General features: G+C 36.0%; 1 protein-coding gene across 5 annotated transcripts; it reads left to right on the forward strand.

Moving 5' to 3' along the window:
- Nucleotides 1-4,128: 4,128 nt before the first annotated feature.
- Nucleotides 4,129-9,779, forward strand: LOC117324026 (lysoplasmalogenase-like protein TMEM86A). Of its 5 annotated transcripts, none has more exons than XM_033879624.1 (2): nucleotides 4,129-4,250; nucleotides 8,295-9,779. In XM_033879624.1, exons 1-2 carry the CDS (start codon nucleotides 4,151-4,153, stop codon nucleotides 9,026-9,028), a joined length of 834 nt encoding a protein of 277 aa, XP_033735515.1. In that variant the 5' UTR covers nucleotides 4,129-4,150; the 3' UTR covers nucleotides 9,029-9,779. The 5 variants fall into 5 exon arrangements, with proteins under 5 accessions (XP_033735515.1, XP_033735518.1, XP_033735517.1 ...); XM_033879627.1 differs by lacking the exon at nucleotides 4,129-4,250 and adding an exon at nucleotides 6,693-6,712; XM_033879626.1 differs by lacking the exon at nucleotides 4,129-4,250 and adding an exon at nucleotides 6,760-7,185.
- Nucleotides 9,780-18,035: the final 8,256 nt, after the last annotated feature.

The following is an 18,035-nucleotide window of genomic DNA, read 5'->3' on the forward strand; positions in this document are numbered from 1 at the left end:
TTTTATTTAACTAAACCTATTAGTAGTTCTTACCAAAAGAATATAGCACGTATTAGACTTAGTTCACACAATTTAAATATTGAACAAGGACGGTATAGAAACCGTCCTAGAGATCATAGGAATTCTAATGATATTGAGGATGAATTTCATTTTCTTCTAAGGTGCAACTGTTATACTGATTTAAGGCAAAAGTACATTAAGTCATATTATTACAGACGTCCCAGTGTTTTTAAGTTGATCCTTCTATTAAATACCCGGAATATTGGAGAATTAAATAAGTTAGGCAAATATATATCTTTGTGTTTTAAGCGCCGAAATAATTATATATAATTTTGCCTCAAGATAGGTTGATACAAACATATCAGACCCGTACTTTCATTTAGATTTTATATCAGTTTAAAAGACATGTCGAATGGTTGAGATTGTATAATTATAGGATAAAAGGTATATATCAGTGTACTTCCTGTCTACAAATCAGTGGTCCTTATAAAGCTAATATGTAAAATCGTATATGTATATAATTAAAGTAAGGATTGGCACTATTTACCGTTTCTATAGTACTAGTATACTATATCATGCTTGTATTATCAATGAAACATATTGTATACTATATTACTTTATTATGCATTTATGATAAATGAATATGAATATTATCTATACTTAATAAATATGTCAGCGTTCATATAGATTTTATCCTGGGGCTTATATCGAGGATTTGTGTGAAGAATTTCTTTTAAAAAATCCTGAAAATTTTGTGGTCAACGTAATGAATGTTAAAATATCAGTGCATAAACACTGTGATTATCATTTAATATGAATTTAAGTAAATGTAATGCATTGTGCTATTATTTAATGATATACCATGTAATGTGTTCTTCTGTATCAAGATATATATTCTTGATTGATATAATGGTATGATTGTCCATCACTATCTGTACTATTGTATTATTGTATATGTATATGTCTACTCTCCAATGTGTTGTGTAACACAAGGAAATAAAATAATCTGAATCTGAATCTGCATGAGATTAATAGAATCTTTCACCCCTTTTGGGGTGAGATGGGGGGATCTCAACCCGAGGAGGGAGATTGTTAAATTCCCTACACGAGGCTTGCCGAGTATTTAGAAACTTAACAATCTCCCCCGAGGGTTGAGATCCCCCTATCTCATCCCAAAAGGGATGAATGATTATTTTTCTCTTACCCTGTTTTCCAATCGAAGTGTGAACCAAATCCAAACGTATATAAACAACAACACGTGGACGGCGGATGACTGTTGTGATAAGGCTGCAGCAGACGCTTTACACCTTACGATGTTGATTTCATACAAAATATAAATGTCCGATTAACTTGTCAAAAAGAACACCAAACACTCAGTTTACTCTGATAATTAATGCTTATTTTAATTCCTTTTGCGAATGATATTGATATTTAACATTCAAACGTTCCGGGTCAGGTCATAGTGACGTCACTATTATTGAGAACACGGGCACGTTCAAAGAGCACGTGTAGCTTGTCTTTTCCCTAGGGTGAGATAAGAAAATCTCTAGATAAGAAAATCTCACCCCAGTAAAACTGCGGATATCCCTGTCAACGGTGAGAGAACAGAAAATCTCACCCCAGTAAAACTGCGGATATCCCTGTCCAGGGTAAGAGAAAACAATACCCTGTCCAGTTGGCGTCTCAGAGCAATGGGGAGATTGGGTGACCGTCCCAGGTGCGGACGCCCGCTTATTACGTCGCGACGTCAAGATAGAGGCATACGTCTCTCGCACCTCCATAACCGATAGGGCGGCCAGTGTGTCCCAGAACGGTTAGGTATCGGTTGCGGGAGTTTTTTTAAGGCCATGACCTCCCCCTGTTGGTCCTACACTTACGCAGAGGTGACGCCAGTGTCGAATGCAGTGGCTACTTGCAAATACACCTAATCAGGTTTGTTTAGTCGTTGTTCACTGGAGTCTCATTTTACACTTTACAGGTCAGATGGACGGTATAGACAGGTGGGAGAGGAAGAGCGTCAACGTCCCATGTAACGTCGCTCAACTTACACTGGCCCTTATTCCAGAGTAATATCCCTCAATAGGGCTGATGCCAGGGATGGACACACACGCTACTGATTTGGATCGGGAAACGGGGTAGAAAATCACTAAAATGTATTCAGTAATGATGGAATGATCGAGAAACCCACACCATGATCACATCATCAGAGAATCATGTAAACATGTAAACATGTAACGTTTTCTTTTCTTTCTCGCTTGTATATAATAGTTACATTACAGTGATGTCGTCCCCCGGTGTGACTGATTTCCTTTGTAATATTATAGTGATGATGTCACTCAGTGGGACTGATATCCTTTGTAATATTATAGTGATGTCGTCCCTCAGTGTGACTGATTTCCTTTGTAATATTAAAGTGATGTCGTCCCCCGGTGTGACTGATTTCCTTTGTAATATTATAGTGATGTCGTCCCTCTGTGTGACTGATTTCCTTTGTAATATATTATAGTGATGATGTCACTCAGTGTGACTAATTTCCTTTGTAATATTATATTGATGTCGTCACTCGGTGTGACTGATATCCTTTGTAATATTATAGTGATGATGTCACTCAGTGTGACTGATTTCCTTTGTAATATTATAGTGATGTCGTCCCTCTGTGTGACTGATTTCCTTTGTAATATTATAGTGATGTCATCCCCCGGTGTGACTGATTTCCTTTGTAATATTATAGTGATGTCGTCCCCCGGTGTGACTGATTTCCTTTGTAATATATTATAGTGATGATGTCACTCAGTGTGACTGATTTCCTTTGTAATATTATAGTGATGATGTCACTCAGTGTGACTGATTTCCTTTGTAATATTATAGTGATGTCGTCCCCCGGTGTGACTGATTTCCTTTGTAATATTATAGTGATGTCGTCCCCCGGTGTGACTGATTTCCTTTGTAATATTATAGTGATGTCGTCCCTCGGTGTGACTGATTTCCTTTGTAATATTATAGTGATATCGTCCCTCGGTGTGACTGATTTCCTTTGTAATATTATAGTGATGTCGTCCCTCGGTGTGACTGATTTCCTTTGTAATATTATAGTGATGTCGTCCCTCGGTGTAACTCATTTCCTTTGTAATATTATATTGATGTCGTCCCTCGGTGTGACTGATTTCCTTTGTAATATTATAGTGATGTCGTCCCCCGGTGTGACTGATTTCCTTTGTAATATTATAGTGATGTCGTCCCCGGTGTGACTGATTTCCTTTGTAATATTATAGTGATGTCGTCCCCGGTGTGACTGATTTCCTTTGTAATATTACAGTGATGATGTCACTCGGTGTGACTGATTTCCTTTGTAATATTATAGTGATGTCGTCCATCGGTGTGACTGATTTCCTTTGTAATATTATAGTGATGTCACTCAGTGTGACTGATTTCCTTTGTAATATTATAGTGATGATGTCACTCAGTGTGACTGATTTCCTTTGTAATATTATAGTGATGTCGTCCCCCGGTGTGACTGATTTCCTTTGTAATATTATAGTGATGTCGTCCCCCGGTGTGACTGATTTCCTTTGTAATATTATAGTGATGTCACTCAGTGTGACTGATTTCCTTTGTAATATTATAGTGATGATGTCACTCAGTGTGACCGATTTCCTTTGTAATATTATAGTGATGTCGTTCCTCGGTGTGACTGATTTCCTTTGTAATATTATAGTGATGTCACTCAGTGTGACTGATTTCCTTTGTAATATTATAATGATGTCATCCCTCGGTGTGACTGATTTCCTTTGTAATATTATAGTGATGGAAACCAAAGCTACTTTAGGTCTTCTTCCACGACGTTATAATATAACACTACACAGTTTTCGTTTTTAGTTACATCGAATATTCTACACTATCATAAGGGGATACATGTATTTAGTCTTATATTAAGTATATCTGACATATCTATAAATCCTTTCCGGGGATTACTCGGGTTGTCTTTTGAACACTAGAACGGTAAAGCACATGCATGATTCATGCTTATACGCGGGAGAAATCATGGCAGCACACAAGCAGCTTTGGTAAAATTCTGCAGATAATCGATAGTCGTACGTTTTTTTCCACCTGCAGAGTAAGAGCGGATACAGAAACGAAAACACTGACTCTAATGTGGTTGGCTTACAAAATATATCCGAGTAAGGGGAGCTCAGTATTAACCAAAACCCCCGACATCCCGGGGAAAGGAATTGCTGGATCCCCTGTCCACGGTAAGTTGTGTGATGTACAGTCAGACAGGGAATCGGTTTGTGTGTGGATTCTTGTCTCCTATCGATCATTATAGTGTGTACAATGTTGTTATATTGGTACCATCAGGGGTATCGGTGTCTGGTCAGTACTATGCTACATCGGACCGATCAGAATTTGGTAGCCTTATTATCTAACTAGTTTAAGTAGACTCGTCCACACTGTGGTAATGATGTCATTTCGATTTATTTAGAAGCAAGCTGATATACCACAGCCATGTAAATCAAGAATGTAATGTCAGAATGTAATGGTAAACTGGTACCATTTTCCATGTGTAATGGAGGATATCACATCTCTCTAACACAAGTTGACTTGTTAATCTCTTATCCAATAAATGATACCATGTAGGATTACAGCTAGCTGACATTTTATTGACCTTTCGAATTGGAGCAAATTGGCAGTGCCAGTTTTAAGCTACTGTAATACAGTGTAAGATAGTGCATTCTTGTACTAATCGACTTTAAGCGTACATCAAATATTCATTAGATTGAGTAAGATTTTTAATATATACAATAAGCTTATATGTTATACTTTTCTATCTAATATATTCCATAAAAGATATCTCATTAATCTCAATTGATATATCTTCTTAAGAAATAAGACATTGTTTATCTTATCAACATTAGCAAACAAATAAATACCAAATTGTCTTGTTACGCTTGGTTTGAATTTAGATCTTCAAGACCCTTGGTCTGGGACGTTTCTGTGTGACTGGCCTGTTATTACATGTGATGTTTATTATAAATGATTAGAATATCTGCCCCCCCCCCCCCCCCCCTCCCCGAGAACATTTTGAAAGGAGTCTAAAATTTGTTCAAGTCACCGACAAGTTTAGTGTTTATCTCTGATGCAATGAAGTCATAAATATCCAAATAGCCGAGGTAATGCTTGTTGGACAAGTCGTTAAATGGATCATAAATATTTTGCAACGGGTGAGGAGAACGCAACATATTCAGAAGCAGTTGGTATTAATGTCACCTGATGATGTCAACAAAAGATAACGTAGCACAAAACACCTAGTTAGAAAAGTAGTTCGGGTCAGAGTTTATGATCTCATTAATATGTTTATTCAACTGTCAACACGTTTACACAACGGTCCGAGAATGGAATACCGTTAATTGATATGCAAAACTAATAATTTCGGAAATATGTGCATATATTACAATTCATTGCTGATCATGAAAATTTAGCAAGTTATTCTTTTTTTCAGAGCAATCAATTGATTTATATTTATTTAACAATAAATTATCATAAAACAGCGAACTATTTTTGTGTGTGTCGTAATTCCCACAACATCGTGAAACGGCCTTCAAGTGTTAAGTCTCACATAACTAATTTAGCGTATCGGCTGCTGTGTCACCTGAAACAAGTCCCTGAAAAATGTGTTTGTTAGGTTTGTAGCTGTTTCTCTGTGTAAATAACATATGGAATGGATATCCTCTATATACGAGAATAAAGATTAGGGTCTTGGGTTTTGGAAAATCAAAAATATGCACTCCTACTAAAAAGAGAATGACGCAGGATTCTCTTACATTGTCTTTAAAGCAACTGTGTTCTCTTACATGCCATTAAACCTGTTCAATAACGTAATACATCAGGTAGCGAAATCTTCAGACTTTAATTTGATATAAATTTCTCATAATTTTAACTTCAAATGAGCGATTGAGGGGATGGAGTCTCTAGTAATAAGATAAAGTGAAAGAGTTTGCTATGCGAGACCTGTTAGCCAATGAAAACGCATGGAATCACGTGATTAAGAAACAGTCCCGGTCAAAGGTCACCATGTAAACCAATCAAAACGCATTTAGAGTTTATTACACGCGTGGTATAAACTGTTTGTTATTCAACCGTTGCAATGATTATATCATGTTTTAAGAGTTGAATAACACCCACCTATAATGGTAGAAACGTAGTTAAACAACATCTACAAAAAATCCAAAACAGTCACTTATATAAAAGTTATCATATGTACACGTACATTATACGATAGACACTATTCAGTTCATCATACGAAAACCTCAATGTAGTTCTTTCTCGTGTAAATTGTCTGTAATTACAACGTAGTTCATTTAAATGCAATGCAGATAATTAAAGTGATTACACTGAAACCGTCAGTTGCACAAATTTCTTCCCTCTTTTAATCAAAGTCCACAATCGTGAAATATAGTTAATAAGTCTCACTGACAAATATATGATAACATCTATCATGTTCACACTTGCCCAGAAAGCACGAGATGAGCGATACAGTAAACATTCTAGCCATATAGATATAAACCTAGCCAAGTGTGTTGTCTTTATTTACATATACCCGATAAAGCTCCCACCGCAGGTAAGTGTACACCTGTAACATATGATAGGTGATGTCCAACAGTGACTGTCCCACACAAGTACATGTACAGGGACACCAACATGTCGGCCAGCAGTGGTAAGTGTACACCTGTAACATATGATAGGTGATGTCCAACAGTGACTGTCCCACACAAGTATATGTACAGGGACACCAACATGTCGGCCAGCAATGGTAAGTGTACACCTGTAACATATGATAGGTGATGTCCAACAGTGACTGTCCCACACAAGTACAGGTACAGGGACACCAACATGTCGGCCAGCAGTGGTAAGTGTACACCTGTAACATATGATAGGTGATGTCCAACAGTGACTGTCCCACACAAGTACAGGTACACCAACATGTCGGCCATAGTGGTAAGTGTACACCTGTAACATATGATAGGTGATGTCCAACAGTGACTGTCCTACACAAGTACAGGTACAGGGGCACCAACATGTCGGCCAGCAGTGGTAAGTGTACACCTGTAACATATGATAGGTGATGTCCAACAGTGACTGTCCCACACAAGTACAGGTACAGGGACACCAACATGTCGGCCAGCAGTGGTAAGTGTACACCTGTAACATATGATAGGTGATGTCCAACAGTGACTGTCCCACACAAGTACATGTACACCAACATGTCGGCCAGCAGTGGTAAGTGTACACCTGTAACATATGATAGGTGATGTCCAACGGACCACATGTCGGCCAGCAATGGTAAGTGTACACCTGTAACATATGATAGGTGATGTCCAACAGTGACTGTCCCACACAAATACAGGTACAGGGTCACCAACATGTCGGCCAGCAGTGGTAAGTGTACACCTGTAACATATGATAGGTGATGTCCAACAGTGACTGTCCCACACAAGTACAGGGACACCAACATGTCGGCCAGCAGTGGTAAGTGTACACCTGTAACATATGATAGGTGGTGTCCAACAGTGACTGTCCCACACAAGTACATGTACAGGGACACCAACATGTCGGCCAGCAGTGGTAAGTGTACACCTGTAACATATGATAGGTGATGTCCAACAGTGACAGTTCCACACAAGTACAGGTACAGGGACACCAACATGTCGGCCAGCAGTGGTTAGTGCCGACTTTTCTAACATCCGGTTAAAGAAATTTTGTTTTCCGTCACATGTAACACAGACTACATCACGGTCGTTATAATACATTATAGACAATTCTTTTTACATGAAACGTAGTACACCATCAACGGGTTACAGTACACACCATTATAATGATAATATAAGTTGATGAAGAGCTGATCAACTTAAACGTAGTGTAAGTATGTACAGTAATTGTACGTAACGGATACCGTTTTGTATGATAATTTGGAGCCGTCAGCAGTAAGATAATTGGTAAATACAAGGGTCAGTGTCCGCGATGTTACACCTCCGTGTACACTTTCCTGTTACAATGTTCTATGTAAATCTCTATTGCATTCTGTATGTCAACATTTCTTGCGTTTGACGATATACAACGTATGTAGACGACACCAGTTGAATTAGCATATTTTATCTACTGTAAGTCGACCATAATGAAACAGTACTTAAGTCATGGAAGATGGTTTCTACATGTAATACGGTCCTTTTTGTTATTTAGAATAGTACTGTTTTAATGATAATGGTTATGCTGTGCTGATATTTTGAATTCGTTTCCAGATAAAGACGCCATGGAATCCTTTAAGGAAGAGCTAGTCAGGCGGATGAAGAATACCAAGTTATTTCCATTTTATGGACTGCTGGCGTTTTACTATCTGACATATCTTCCATTCTGGAACTATCCTCCCGTCACCTTCTCAGCTGCATTCTTCAAAGCACTTCCAATCTGGAGTCTTGCATTTTTCGTACGACAGAATGCCGGTGTCCAACCATCAGATATATTCCCAAAGGACTATTATTCGAAGTTCGTCATGCTAGGTTTGTTAATATCGAGCGTTGGCGACGCTTGTTTAGTATCGAGATACGCTCTCTTCATACCAGGCATGTTGGCCTTCATGATAGCGCATGGCTGTTACCTGCTGGCTTTTGGGCCTAGCAAAGTTCCCGAGAGTAGAATAAAGTCATTGTATGTCCTTGCTGGTGTGGCATCCTTCTGCTTTATATCTGATGCTATCAACAGCTATGTAATGCAGGCGATTGTGTTATGCTACTTTGTGATGATATTCATTGTAGGATGGAGAGCACAGGCGCGCTATGAACACACACAAACATACTCAGCCTTGTTTGGTTGTCTCGGAATGCTGTTTTTCATGTTTTCTGACTTCATTATAGCGACCGACAAATGGAAATCCTACGTGCCTTTTTCTGAATTTATTGTGCTGAGTTTTTACTACATGGCCCAGTTTTGCATTGCCATAAGCACAGAAGTGGATGAGCCGCTGGAACGAGAATGATTTCCATATGTGTAATACTGACACAGAGAAAATGTTTGTGGAAGGTGGGAGTGAGGAGTAGGAGTGAAAGAAGAAAAGTCCACGAGTACGTGATGGTCTCTCACATCTTCACCAAACCTATGTTTTATACATAAATATAACAAAGATGCACCATCAGGAAATTGTTGATTAAATATCAACAACATTTATCCTGAAATCATAATATTGATATACTCTAAGTTTTCGTTTGATTTTTTGAAGGTACTATGTAATATTAATATTTAACTGGAGGGATAAATGGTGATAGCTTAACTCCTATTTGTGGATAAGAGACAAAATACTGTGTCATAATAGAAAGTTGTGTAGAGTATGTGAGATTCCTAAATGCATGGACGTTTCGCGAAAGCCACTCGAAAATGTTCGTGCTTAACATGTGCTGAAGCGTTTTTGTTGACTTTGTTGCTGTAAGAAACGTGCCCCATTATACAAACTCCTCAGTAGCGGCTCCAACCTGTACTTATGTTTAACGGATACTTTACATTAACCACAGGCTATTCAGTAATAAAATGATAATCTGCTTTGATGTCTTGGAAGCTTAATGGGGACAAAATAACAACGTTAGATTTCCTGTGTTGTGGACTACTATTTGTCTTGCTTTACCGAATTGCTAAAGTATTAATATCACATATACGTTGAAAGCATGCCATCTTGTTCATCAGAATGTGAGTGCCTGAAGCTAAAATAGTATTAAAACGTAACTGGTTTTGACGGTGATGCTCTCTTGTTCTCTGTTTTAATATAATGGACACGAATAGGACTTTTCATAAATGTCAATCAAATATGAAGCAGCGGAGAGTTCCAGACACAGCCGTGATAGTCCCTTTAGTACAATTGACATAATAAGCACTCCATTTAATTGAGTATATACACATGTATATATAGTCGGCTCCAGTGAGTCTGGCCACGAGGATATAAGAGAATCTATGGCTATCGACATCACCTCCGATTTAATGTGTAACCTGTGCTTTTTCCAGCAGTTTTCAGACAAATTACATGATGCTTCCTTAGGTACAGACAACTCTGTTCGAAGTGAACCCAATGCTTGACCAAGTCTTCATCAGAATAAACAAATGTCCATATTAGACTCCAGTACAAAAAATATATGACTTTTTTCAGATACAAAACAATCTCCTTGTCCCCTGCAGAATGAGTCTTGGGTCAGACGGTCTTTTATCCTCACGTATACGCGGGCATTCATTTTGCCATGCCACATTTACTACAATAAACTGAATAATCTGTACGTGTGTCTTATATTTCAGTCATGTTTTTGACATTGGTCGTTATTTCGAATGGGGACCATTAACAAAAAGAAGGAAAGAAAAGCGAGAAAATAGAATACAGAAGGAGTACTGGACATACATACAAACGCAAAACATAAATGTTATATTACGTTAATACCTTGCATGTCACTACAATGTTGTTTTTTCAATTACAAAAAGAATATGATCTGATGATCGGATACACGTACGTCATAATAGAAACAGCTCTTTACATACCTCATAGTACCCACGCTTTAAAACCAAAAGGACACTAATTACAATATATGTAGGATAAAACATATCATAGTACCCACGCTTTAAAACCAAAAGGACACTAATTAGGGAAAAACACATTATAGTACCCACACTTTAAAACCAAAAGGACACTAATTACAATATATGTAGGATAAAACATATCATAGTACCCACATTTTTAAACCAAAAGGACACAAATTAGGGAAAAACACATCATAGTACCCACACTTTAAAACCAAAAGGACACTAATTACAATATATGTAGGATAAAACATATCATAGTACCCACATTTTAAACCAAAAGGGCACAAATTAGGGAAAAACACATCATAGTAACCACACTTTAAAACCAAAAGGAACACAATTAGGGGAGACAACACACTCATAGTACCACACTTTAAAACCAAAAGGACACAATTAGGGAAAAACACATCATAGTACCCACAGCTTTAAAACCAAAAGGACACAAATTAGGGAAAAAACACATCATAGTACCACACTTTAAAACCAAAAGGACACAAATTAGGGAAAAACACATCATAGTACCACACTTTAAAACCAAAAGGACACTAATTAGGGACAAACACATCATAGTACCCACACTTTAAAACCAAAAGGGCACAAATTAGGGCAAAACACATCATAGTACCCACACTTTAAAACCAAAAGGACACAAATTAGTGAAAAACACATCATAGTACCCACACTTTAAAACCAAAAGGACACTAATTAGGGAAAAACACATCATAGTACCCACACTTTAAAACCAAAAGGACACTAATTAGGGAAAAACACATCATAGTACCCACGCTTTAAAACGAAAAGGACACTAATTAGGGAAAAACACATCATAGTACCCACGCTTTAAAACGAAAAGGACACTAACTACAATATATGTAGGATAAAACATATCATAGTACCCACATTTTAAACAAAAGGGCACAAATTATGACAAAACACATCATGGTAACCACACTTTAAAACCAGAAGGACACTAATTATGACAAAACACATTATAGTACCCACGCTTTAAAACCAAAAGGAAACTAATTATGACAAAACACATCATAGTACCCACACTTTAAACCAAAAGGGTACAAATTAGGGCAAAACACATCATAGTACCCACACTTTAAACCAAAAGGGCACAAATTAGGGCAAAACACATCATAATAACCACACTTTAAAACCAAAAGGACACTAATTAGGGAAAAACACATCATAGTACCCACACTTTAAAACCAAAAGGGCACAAGTTAGGAAATTACATATCATACCCACTCGTCATTGTCCCCATATGTGAAGACAACGATTTTGTAAACCGCTTTATTCAAGGGGTGTATTTCAAATGGATTAGACGCGTTCTTCTTAACAAATCAACACTAACTAGTAAATAGACGAAGATAATCATTGAGTGGATGGAGGTTGTCTCCCTTTAACTGTCCTAGAATGGTTTATGAAGGAGTAAGTTTAAGGCTGAGGATACGATACTCAATACTGAAAATCAAAACACAGATAAGATTTTTTCTAAAACATATTCATTTTTTTTACAATTATTCTTGTTTCTATATTTTATTGTGATTGTATTGTTTTTGTTAATTAACAAATTAAAACAAGTTTTTTAAATCAATTCCCAATAGGTAATAAAATAGGGCTTTGTTCCTCATAGTAGGTCGACACTATATATTTTCTTTAATTATATATACCTAAGTTATATACAATGATACGCGGTATGCTCAGTTATAATTTGTTGAGCCAGATGTATCCCGCAGATAACATATCCCCTTAATTGTGGTAGGATTACGATTAACATTAGATAACTACTGAATTATTTGGAAAGATTGAAATGAGGAGGCTACATCATTTCCATAACATTTTAAAAACTTTTCACATTTATTCCCTGTACCTGCCTAGGTACAGGGAATAAATGTGAAAATTTAAAAAAACAAGAAACACAAAAATAGTTTTACGGTACTGGATAGATAGATTAATGACTTCTTCTTAGTTGAATGATAATAATCCACTTCATTGGCAAGAGACAAATACTAACAATACGGATACATTGATATTAATTATTTGGATCCCCCCCCCCCCCCCCCCCCCTCCTTTTTTTAAATCTTATAAACAACTGACTTTCTATCACACACAGAATCATATATATTTATTAGATAGGAGACAATACGTATTGCGGTTTGTGATTTCCTTCATTGCCATATTTTATTAAATGCATATTGGTATCTGACTATTGTGTGATATCGATAAACGGAACATTCACTTATCCATTGTACATACAATGTACATGCTAACAATTATGTCTGACTGAAACTTGCAACAATAACATTACTTTTCCCACTGTGTTTTGTCTGTTACTTTTGAATACACTCTATACCTGTATCACATTCGGAGGTCTCTGACGTTTGTGATAGTAGTCAAGGATACGGCTTCTCCGTGGACTCCCTGGGGATCATGGGAAGAGTCTACCTTGAGGTGGATGGAAAGCTCATTAACTACTTCCAAGGATATGCAATTTAATGTGTTATTGAATGGTCGTAAATTTGAAGAATTTCAGAGTATAAATGCAAGCAGAACCGATGAATACACAAGACATAGCAACACAGGTAACACTACATCAAATAATGTCAACATAGGAAGTGTCACTCAAACCTCACCAAGATCTTTCTGACATACCCGATCTGATGGTAGATTACCCAAAAGTCAAATAAGTGAATAGCTCATAAAAGAGAATTTAGATATATACACACGGAAAGTATCGTTATCCACCAGGCATTCTTGATACCATCAACGACGTAGAAGACTTCACAAATGTCTTGGAAAGTTTCGAGAATCACTATAAAGCGATAGAACCTCATACTGACGTTAACAGAAACATGAGATTAATAGGTGATTTTTATGAGTTTCCAAAAGGCAATATTCTTTATGAGTCGATAAAACTGGTAAAGTGCTTATTCATGAGATGGTTATATTGATACCTTTGGCGTTTATTATCAAAGTGTCGTAGCATTCACTATTTTTGTGAACGGAAAGTTTTAACGGAAATGAAAACGATGCATCGCATGCCTAGTATGCCAGTTGAAATATCCTTGTAACCCTGAAATATGAACTGGTAAGAGGTATTCTCATGCTTGACCATTATATATGAAGTTTTATAAAGATCTGTATAGAAAATCATAGTCACTGGAATACTAACAAAGAATTTCTATACATAGTAGTGATCTTGCCCTTAACTTTGGCACCCTGAAATACGAGCCTCTTCGATGTATTGAATTCTTATGCTTGGCCAATATATGAAGTTTGATTGAAATGCATTGAATAATGAAGTCTCAAGAGAGCTGACGATGCTTTTCTATAAATAGTAACAGTGACCTTGTCCTTGACACTGTGAAAAACAACCTCGTTCGAGGTATCCTCAAATTAAGAATGTCTGAAGTTCGATTGAAATCCGGTTTAAATGAAGTTGCAAGATTTTCGGTAAATAGGAAGGGTGACCTTGTCCTTGACCTTGGCACCGTGAACATGGACTCGTTCAGGAAACTCATAATCGACCAAAGTATGAAATTTGATTGAAATCTGGGAGAAATGACGTCGCTCGAAAAAAGGCGAATATTCGAACATATATATATATATACGCAAACATGTACGTGCAAACGGAACGTTATCCTCTCCCCGACTTCGCTACGAGGAAATAAAAAAACACACACAAAATTGATCTTGATTCCCCCCCATTTAAATAGTTAACGAAAGATTAAACATAATATCGGCATGTTTTGACACTCGTGGCGACATAGGTTCCTCGTCATATATCGATATTTATTTATATGGCGGGTGTTTCATACTTATCCTTCCGGAACGCATGGTACTTAGTATTTCTCCCGTGTTAATCTGTAGGACCAGTCGCCCTCTTTTAATGCATTTTGTTCAGTGACTGGGAAGTGGAATCGAAAACTCTGAATTATCACTTATCACTCTGAATTATCACTTACCACTCTGAATTATCACTCTGAATTATCACTTTGAATTATCACTCTGAATGTTACTATCAATTATTGCTTACCACTCTGAATTATCACTCTGAATTATCACTTATCACTCTGAAATATCACTCTGAATTATCACTTATCACTCTGAAATATAACTCTGAATTATCACTCTGAATTATCACTTATCACTCTGAATTATCACTCTGAATTATCACTTATCGCTCTGAATTATCACTTACCACTCTGAATTATCACTTACCACTCTGAATTATCACTCTGAATTATCACTTATCACTCTGAAATATCACTCTGAATTATCACTCTGAAATATCACTCTGAATTATCACTTATCGCTCTGAATTATCACTCTGAATTATCACTCTGAAATTACCACTCTGAATTATCACTTATCACTCTGAATTATCACTTACCACTCTGAATTATCACTCTGAATTATCACTTATCACCCTGAAATATCACTCTGAATTATCACTCTGAATTATGACTTACCACTCTGAATTATCACTTATCACTCTGAATTATCACTTACCACTCTGAATTATCACTCTGAATTATCACTTTGAATTATCACTCTGAATGTTACTATCAATTATTGCTTACCACTCTGAATTATCACTCTGAATTATCACTTATCACTCTGAAATATCACTCTGAATTATCACTTATCACTCTGAAATATAACTCTGAATTATCACTCTGAATTATCACTTATCACTCTGAATTATCACTCTGAATTATCACTTATCGCTCTGAATTATCACTTACCACTCTGAATTATCACTTACCACTCTGAATTATCACTCTGAATTATCACTTATCACTCTGAAATATCACTCTGAATTATCACTCTGAAATATAACTCTGAATTATCACTCTGAATTATCACTGATCACTCTGAATTATCACTCTGAATTATCACTTATCACTCTGAATTATCACTCTGAATTATCACTTCACTCATTACACTCTGAATTATCACTTATCACTCTGAATTATCACTCTGAATTATCACTTATCACTCTGAATTATCACTTACCACTCTGAATTATCACTTACCACTCTGAATTATCACTCTGATCATTATCACTCTATTCACTCTGAATATCACTCTGAATTATCACTCTGAATTCACTCTGAATATCACTTATCTCTGAATTATACGCTCTGAATTATCACTTACCACTCTGAATTATCACTTACCACTCTGAATTATCACTCTGAATTATCACTTATCACTCTGAATTATCACTCTGAATTATCACTCTGATCACTCGAATTATCCTTATCACTCTGAATATCAACTCTGAATTCACTCTGAATTATCACTCTGAATTATCACTTATCACTCTGAATTATTCACTCTGAATTATCACTCTGAATTATCACTTAATCTATCACTGACACTGAATTATCACTCTGTAATTATCACTTATCACTCTGAATATCACTATCACTCTGAATTATCACTCTGACACTCTATATCACTCTGAATTATCACTTTATCACTTGAATTATCACTTATACTCATTATCACTTACACTCTGAATATCACTCTGAATTATCACTTATCACTCTGAATATACCTGATTATCACTCTGAATTATCACTCTGAATTATCACTCTAAATTATCACTAATCACTCTGAATTATCACTCTGAATTATCACTTATCACTCTGAATTATCACTCTGAATTATCACTCTGAATTATCACTCTGAATTATCACTTATCACTCTGAATTATCACTCTGAATTATCACTCTGAATTATCACTTATCACTCTGAATTATCACTTACCACTCTGAATTATCACTCTGAATTATCACTTATCACTCTGAATTATCACTTACCACTCTGAATTATCGCTCTGAATTATCACTTACCACTCTGAATTATCACTTACCACTCTGAATTATCACTCTGAATTATCACTTATCACTCTGAATTATCACTCTGAAGTATCACTCTGAATTATCACTTATCACTCTGAATTATCACTCTGAATTATCACTTATCACTCTGAATTATCACTATGAATTATCATCTGAATTATCACTTATCACTCTGAATTATCACTTATCACTCTGAATTATCACTTATCACTCTGAATTATCACTTATCGCTCTGAATTATCACTTACCACTCTGAATGATCACTCTGAATTATCACTTATCACTCTGAATTATCACTCTGAATTATCACTTATCACTCTGAATTATCACTCTGAATTATCACTCTGAATTATCACTTATCGCTCTGAATTATCACTTACCACTCTGAATTACCACTCTGAATTATCACTCTGAATTATCACTCTGAATTATCACTTATCGCTCTGAATTATCACTCTGAATTACCACTCTGAATTATCACTCTGAATTATCACTTATCACTCTGAATTATCACTCTGAATTATCACTCTGAATTATCACTTACCACTCTGAATTATCACTCTGAAATATCACTCTGAATTATCACTGATCACTCTGAAATATCACTCTGAATAATCACTCTAAATTATCACTTTGAATTATCACTCTGAATTATCACTCTGAATTATCATTCTGAATTATCATTCGGAATTATCACTCTGAATTATTACACTGAATTCGATCATGTCTATATTTAGAAAACATCAAAATTTCCATTACTGCAGGGGAAACCATAGATATTGTGAACCGATTAAAGATTAATCAGTCGTGTATTTTTCATCGGACAGGAACACATGAATTCAGGTAAAGTATGAAGTTTGTTTGTCGATAAAAATACAACTATTTTCTTTTTTTTTATCCCTTGCTTGCTTATTCTGCATATTATAGATGTACTTTCGTGATTCGACGATTCTATCGAATGACAATATAAATCTATACATCGATAGTATTTATTAACTATAGTTATTATTTCATTACATTATCTTTATTGCATGTAAGTCACGGGAATAAGAAGGCGTTAACTCTCTGTGTCATGAGTCCCTGTCTTGTAATAAATATACATCATTTATAATATTTACTGTAAGAATGAGAACATGAGAAAATGGAATTCAGACATGATATTTCCATATATTTATCATATCTAATGGATAGTAATAACAAATTAAATTAGTATATCTGAAAACAAGATGTCCGTCTGATGTAATTATCACATGTGTATTAAATGAAACACGTCGTTATACAACATTGAGCAGGACAATTACTCAGACAAATATGATGTATAAACTTCGCTGACATGGATTTTCTGGTGCTAAAAATAGCATTTCAGTATTATGTATATATGTATTCTTTAACAGTGTTACATTCGGGAAGTTTTATTTACTAATTAATTTATTTGTATGTTTATTTTCTGATATAAGGATACAGCAGACATAGTTTAAGGGATGGTGTTTACGTATAAAGGTCACTACATACATACATACATACATACATACATACATACATACA

Source organism: Pecten maximus, chromosome 3 (assembly GCF_902652985.1).
Source record: "Pecten maximus chromosome 3, xPecMax1.1, whole genome shotgun sequence".
Classification (NCBI taxonomy): domain Eukaryota; kingdom Metazoa; phylum Mollusca; class Bivalvia; order Pectinida; family Pectinidae; genus Pecten; species Pecten maximus.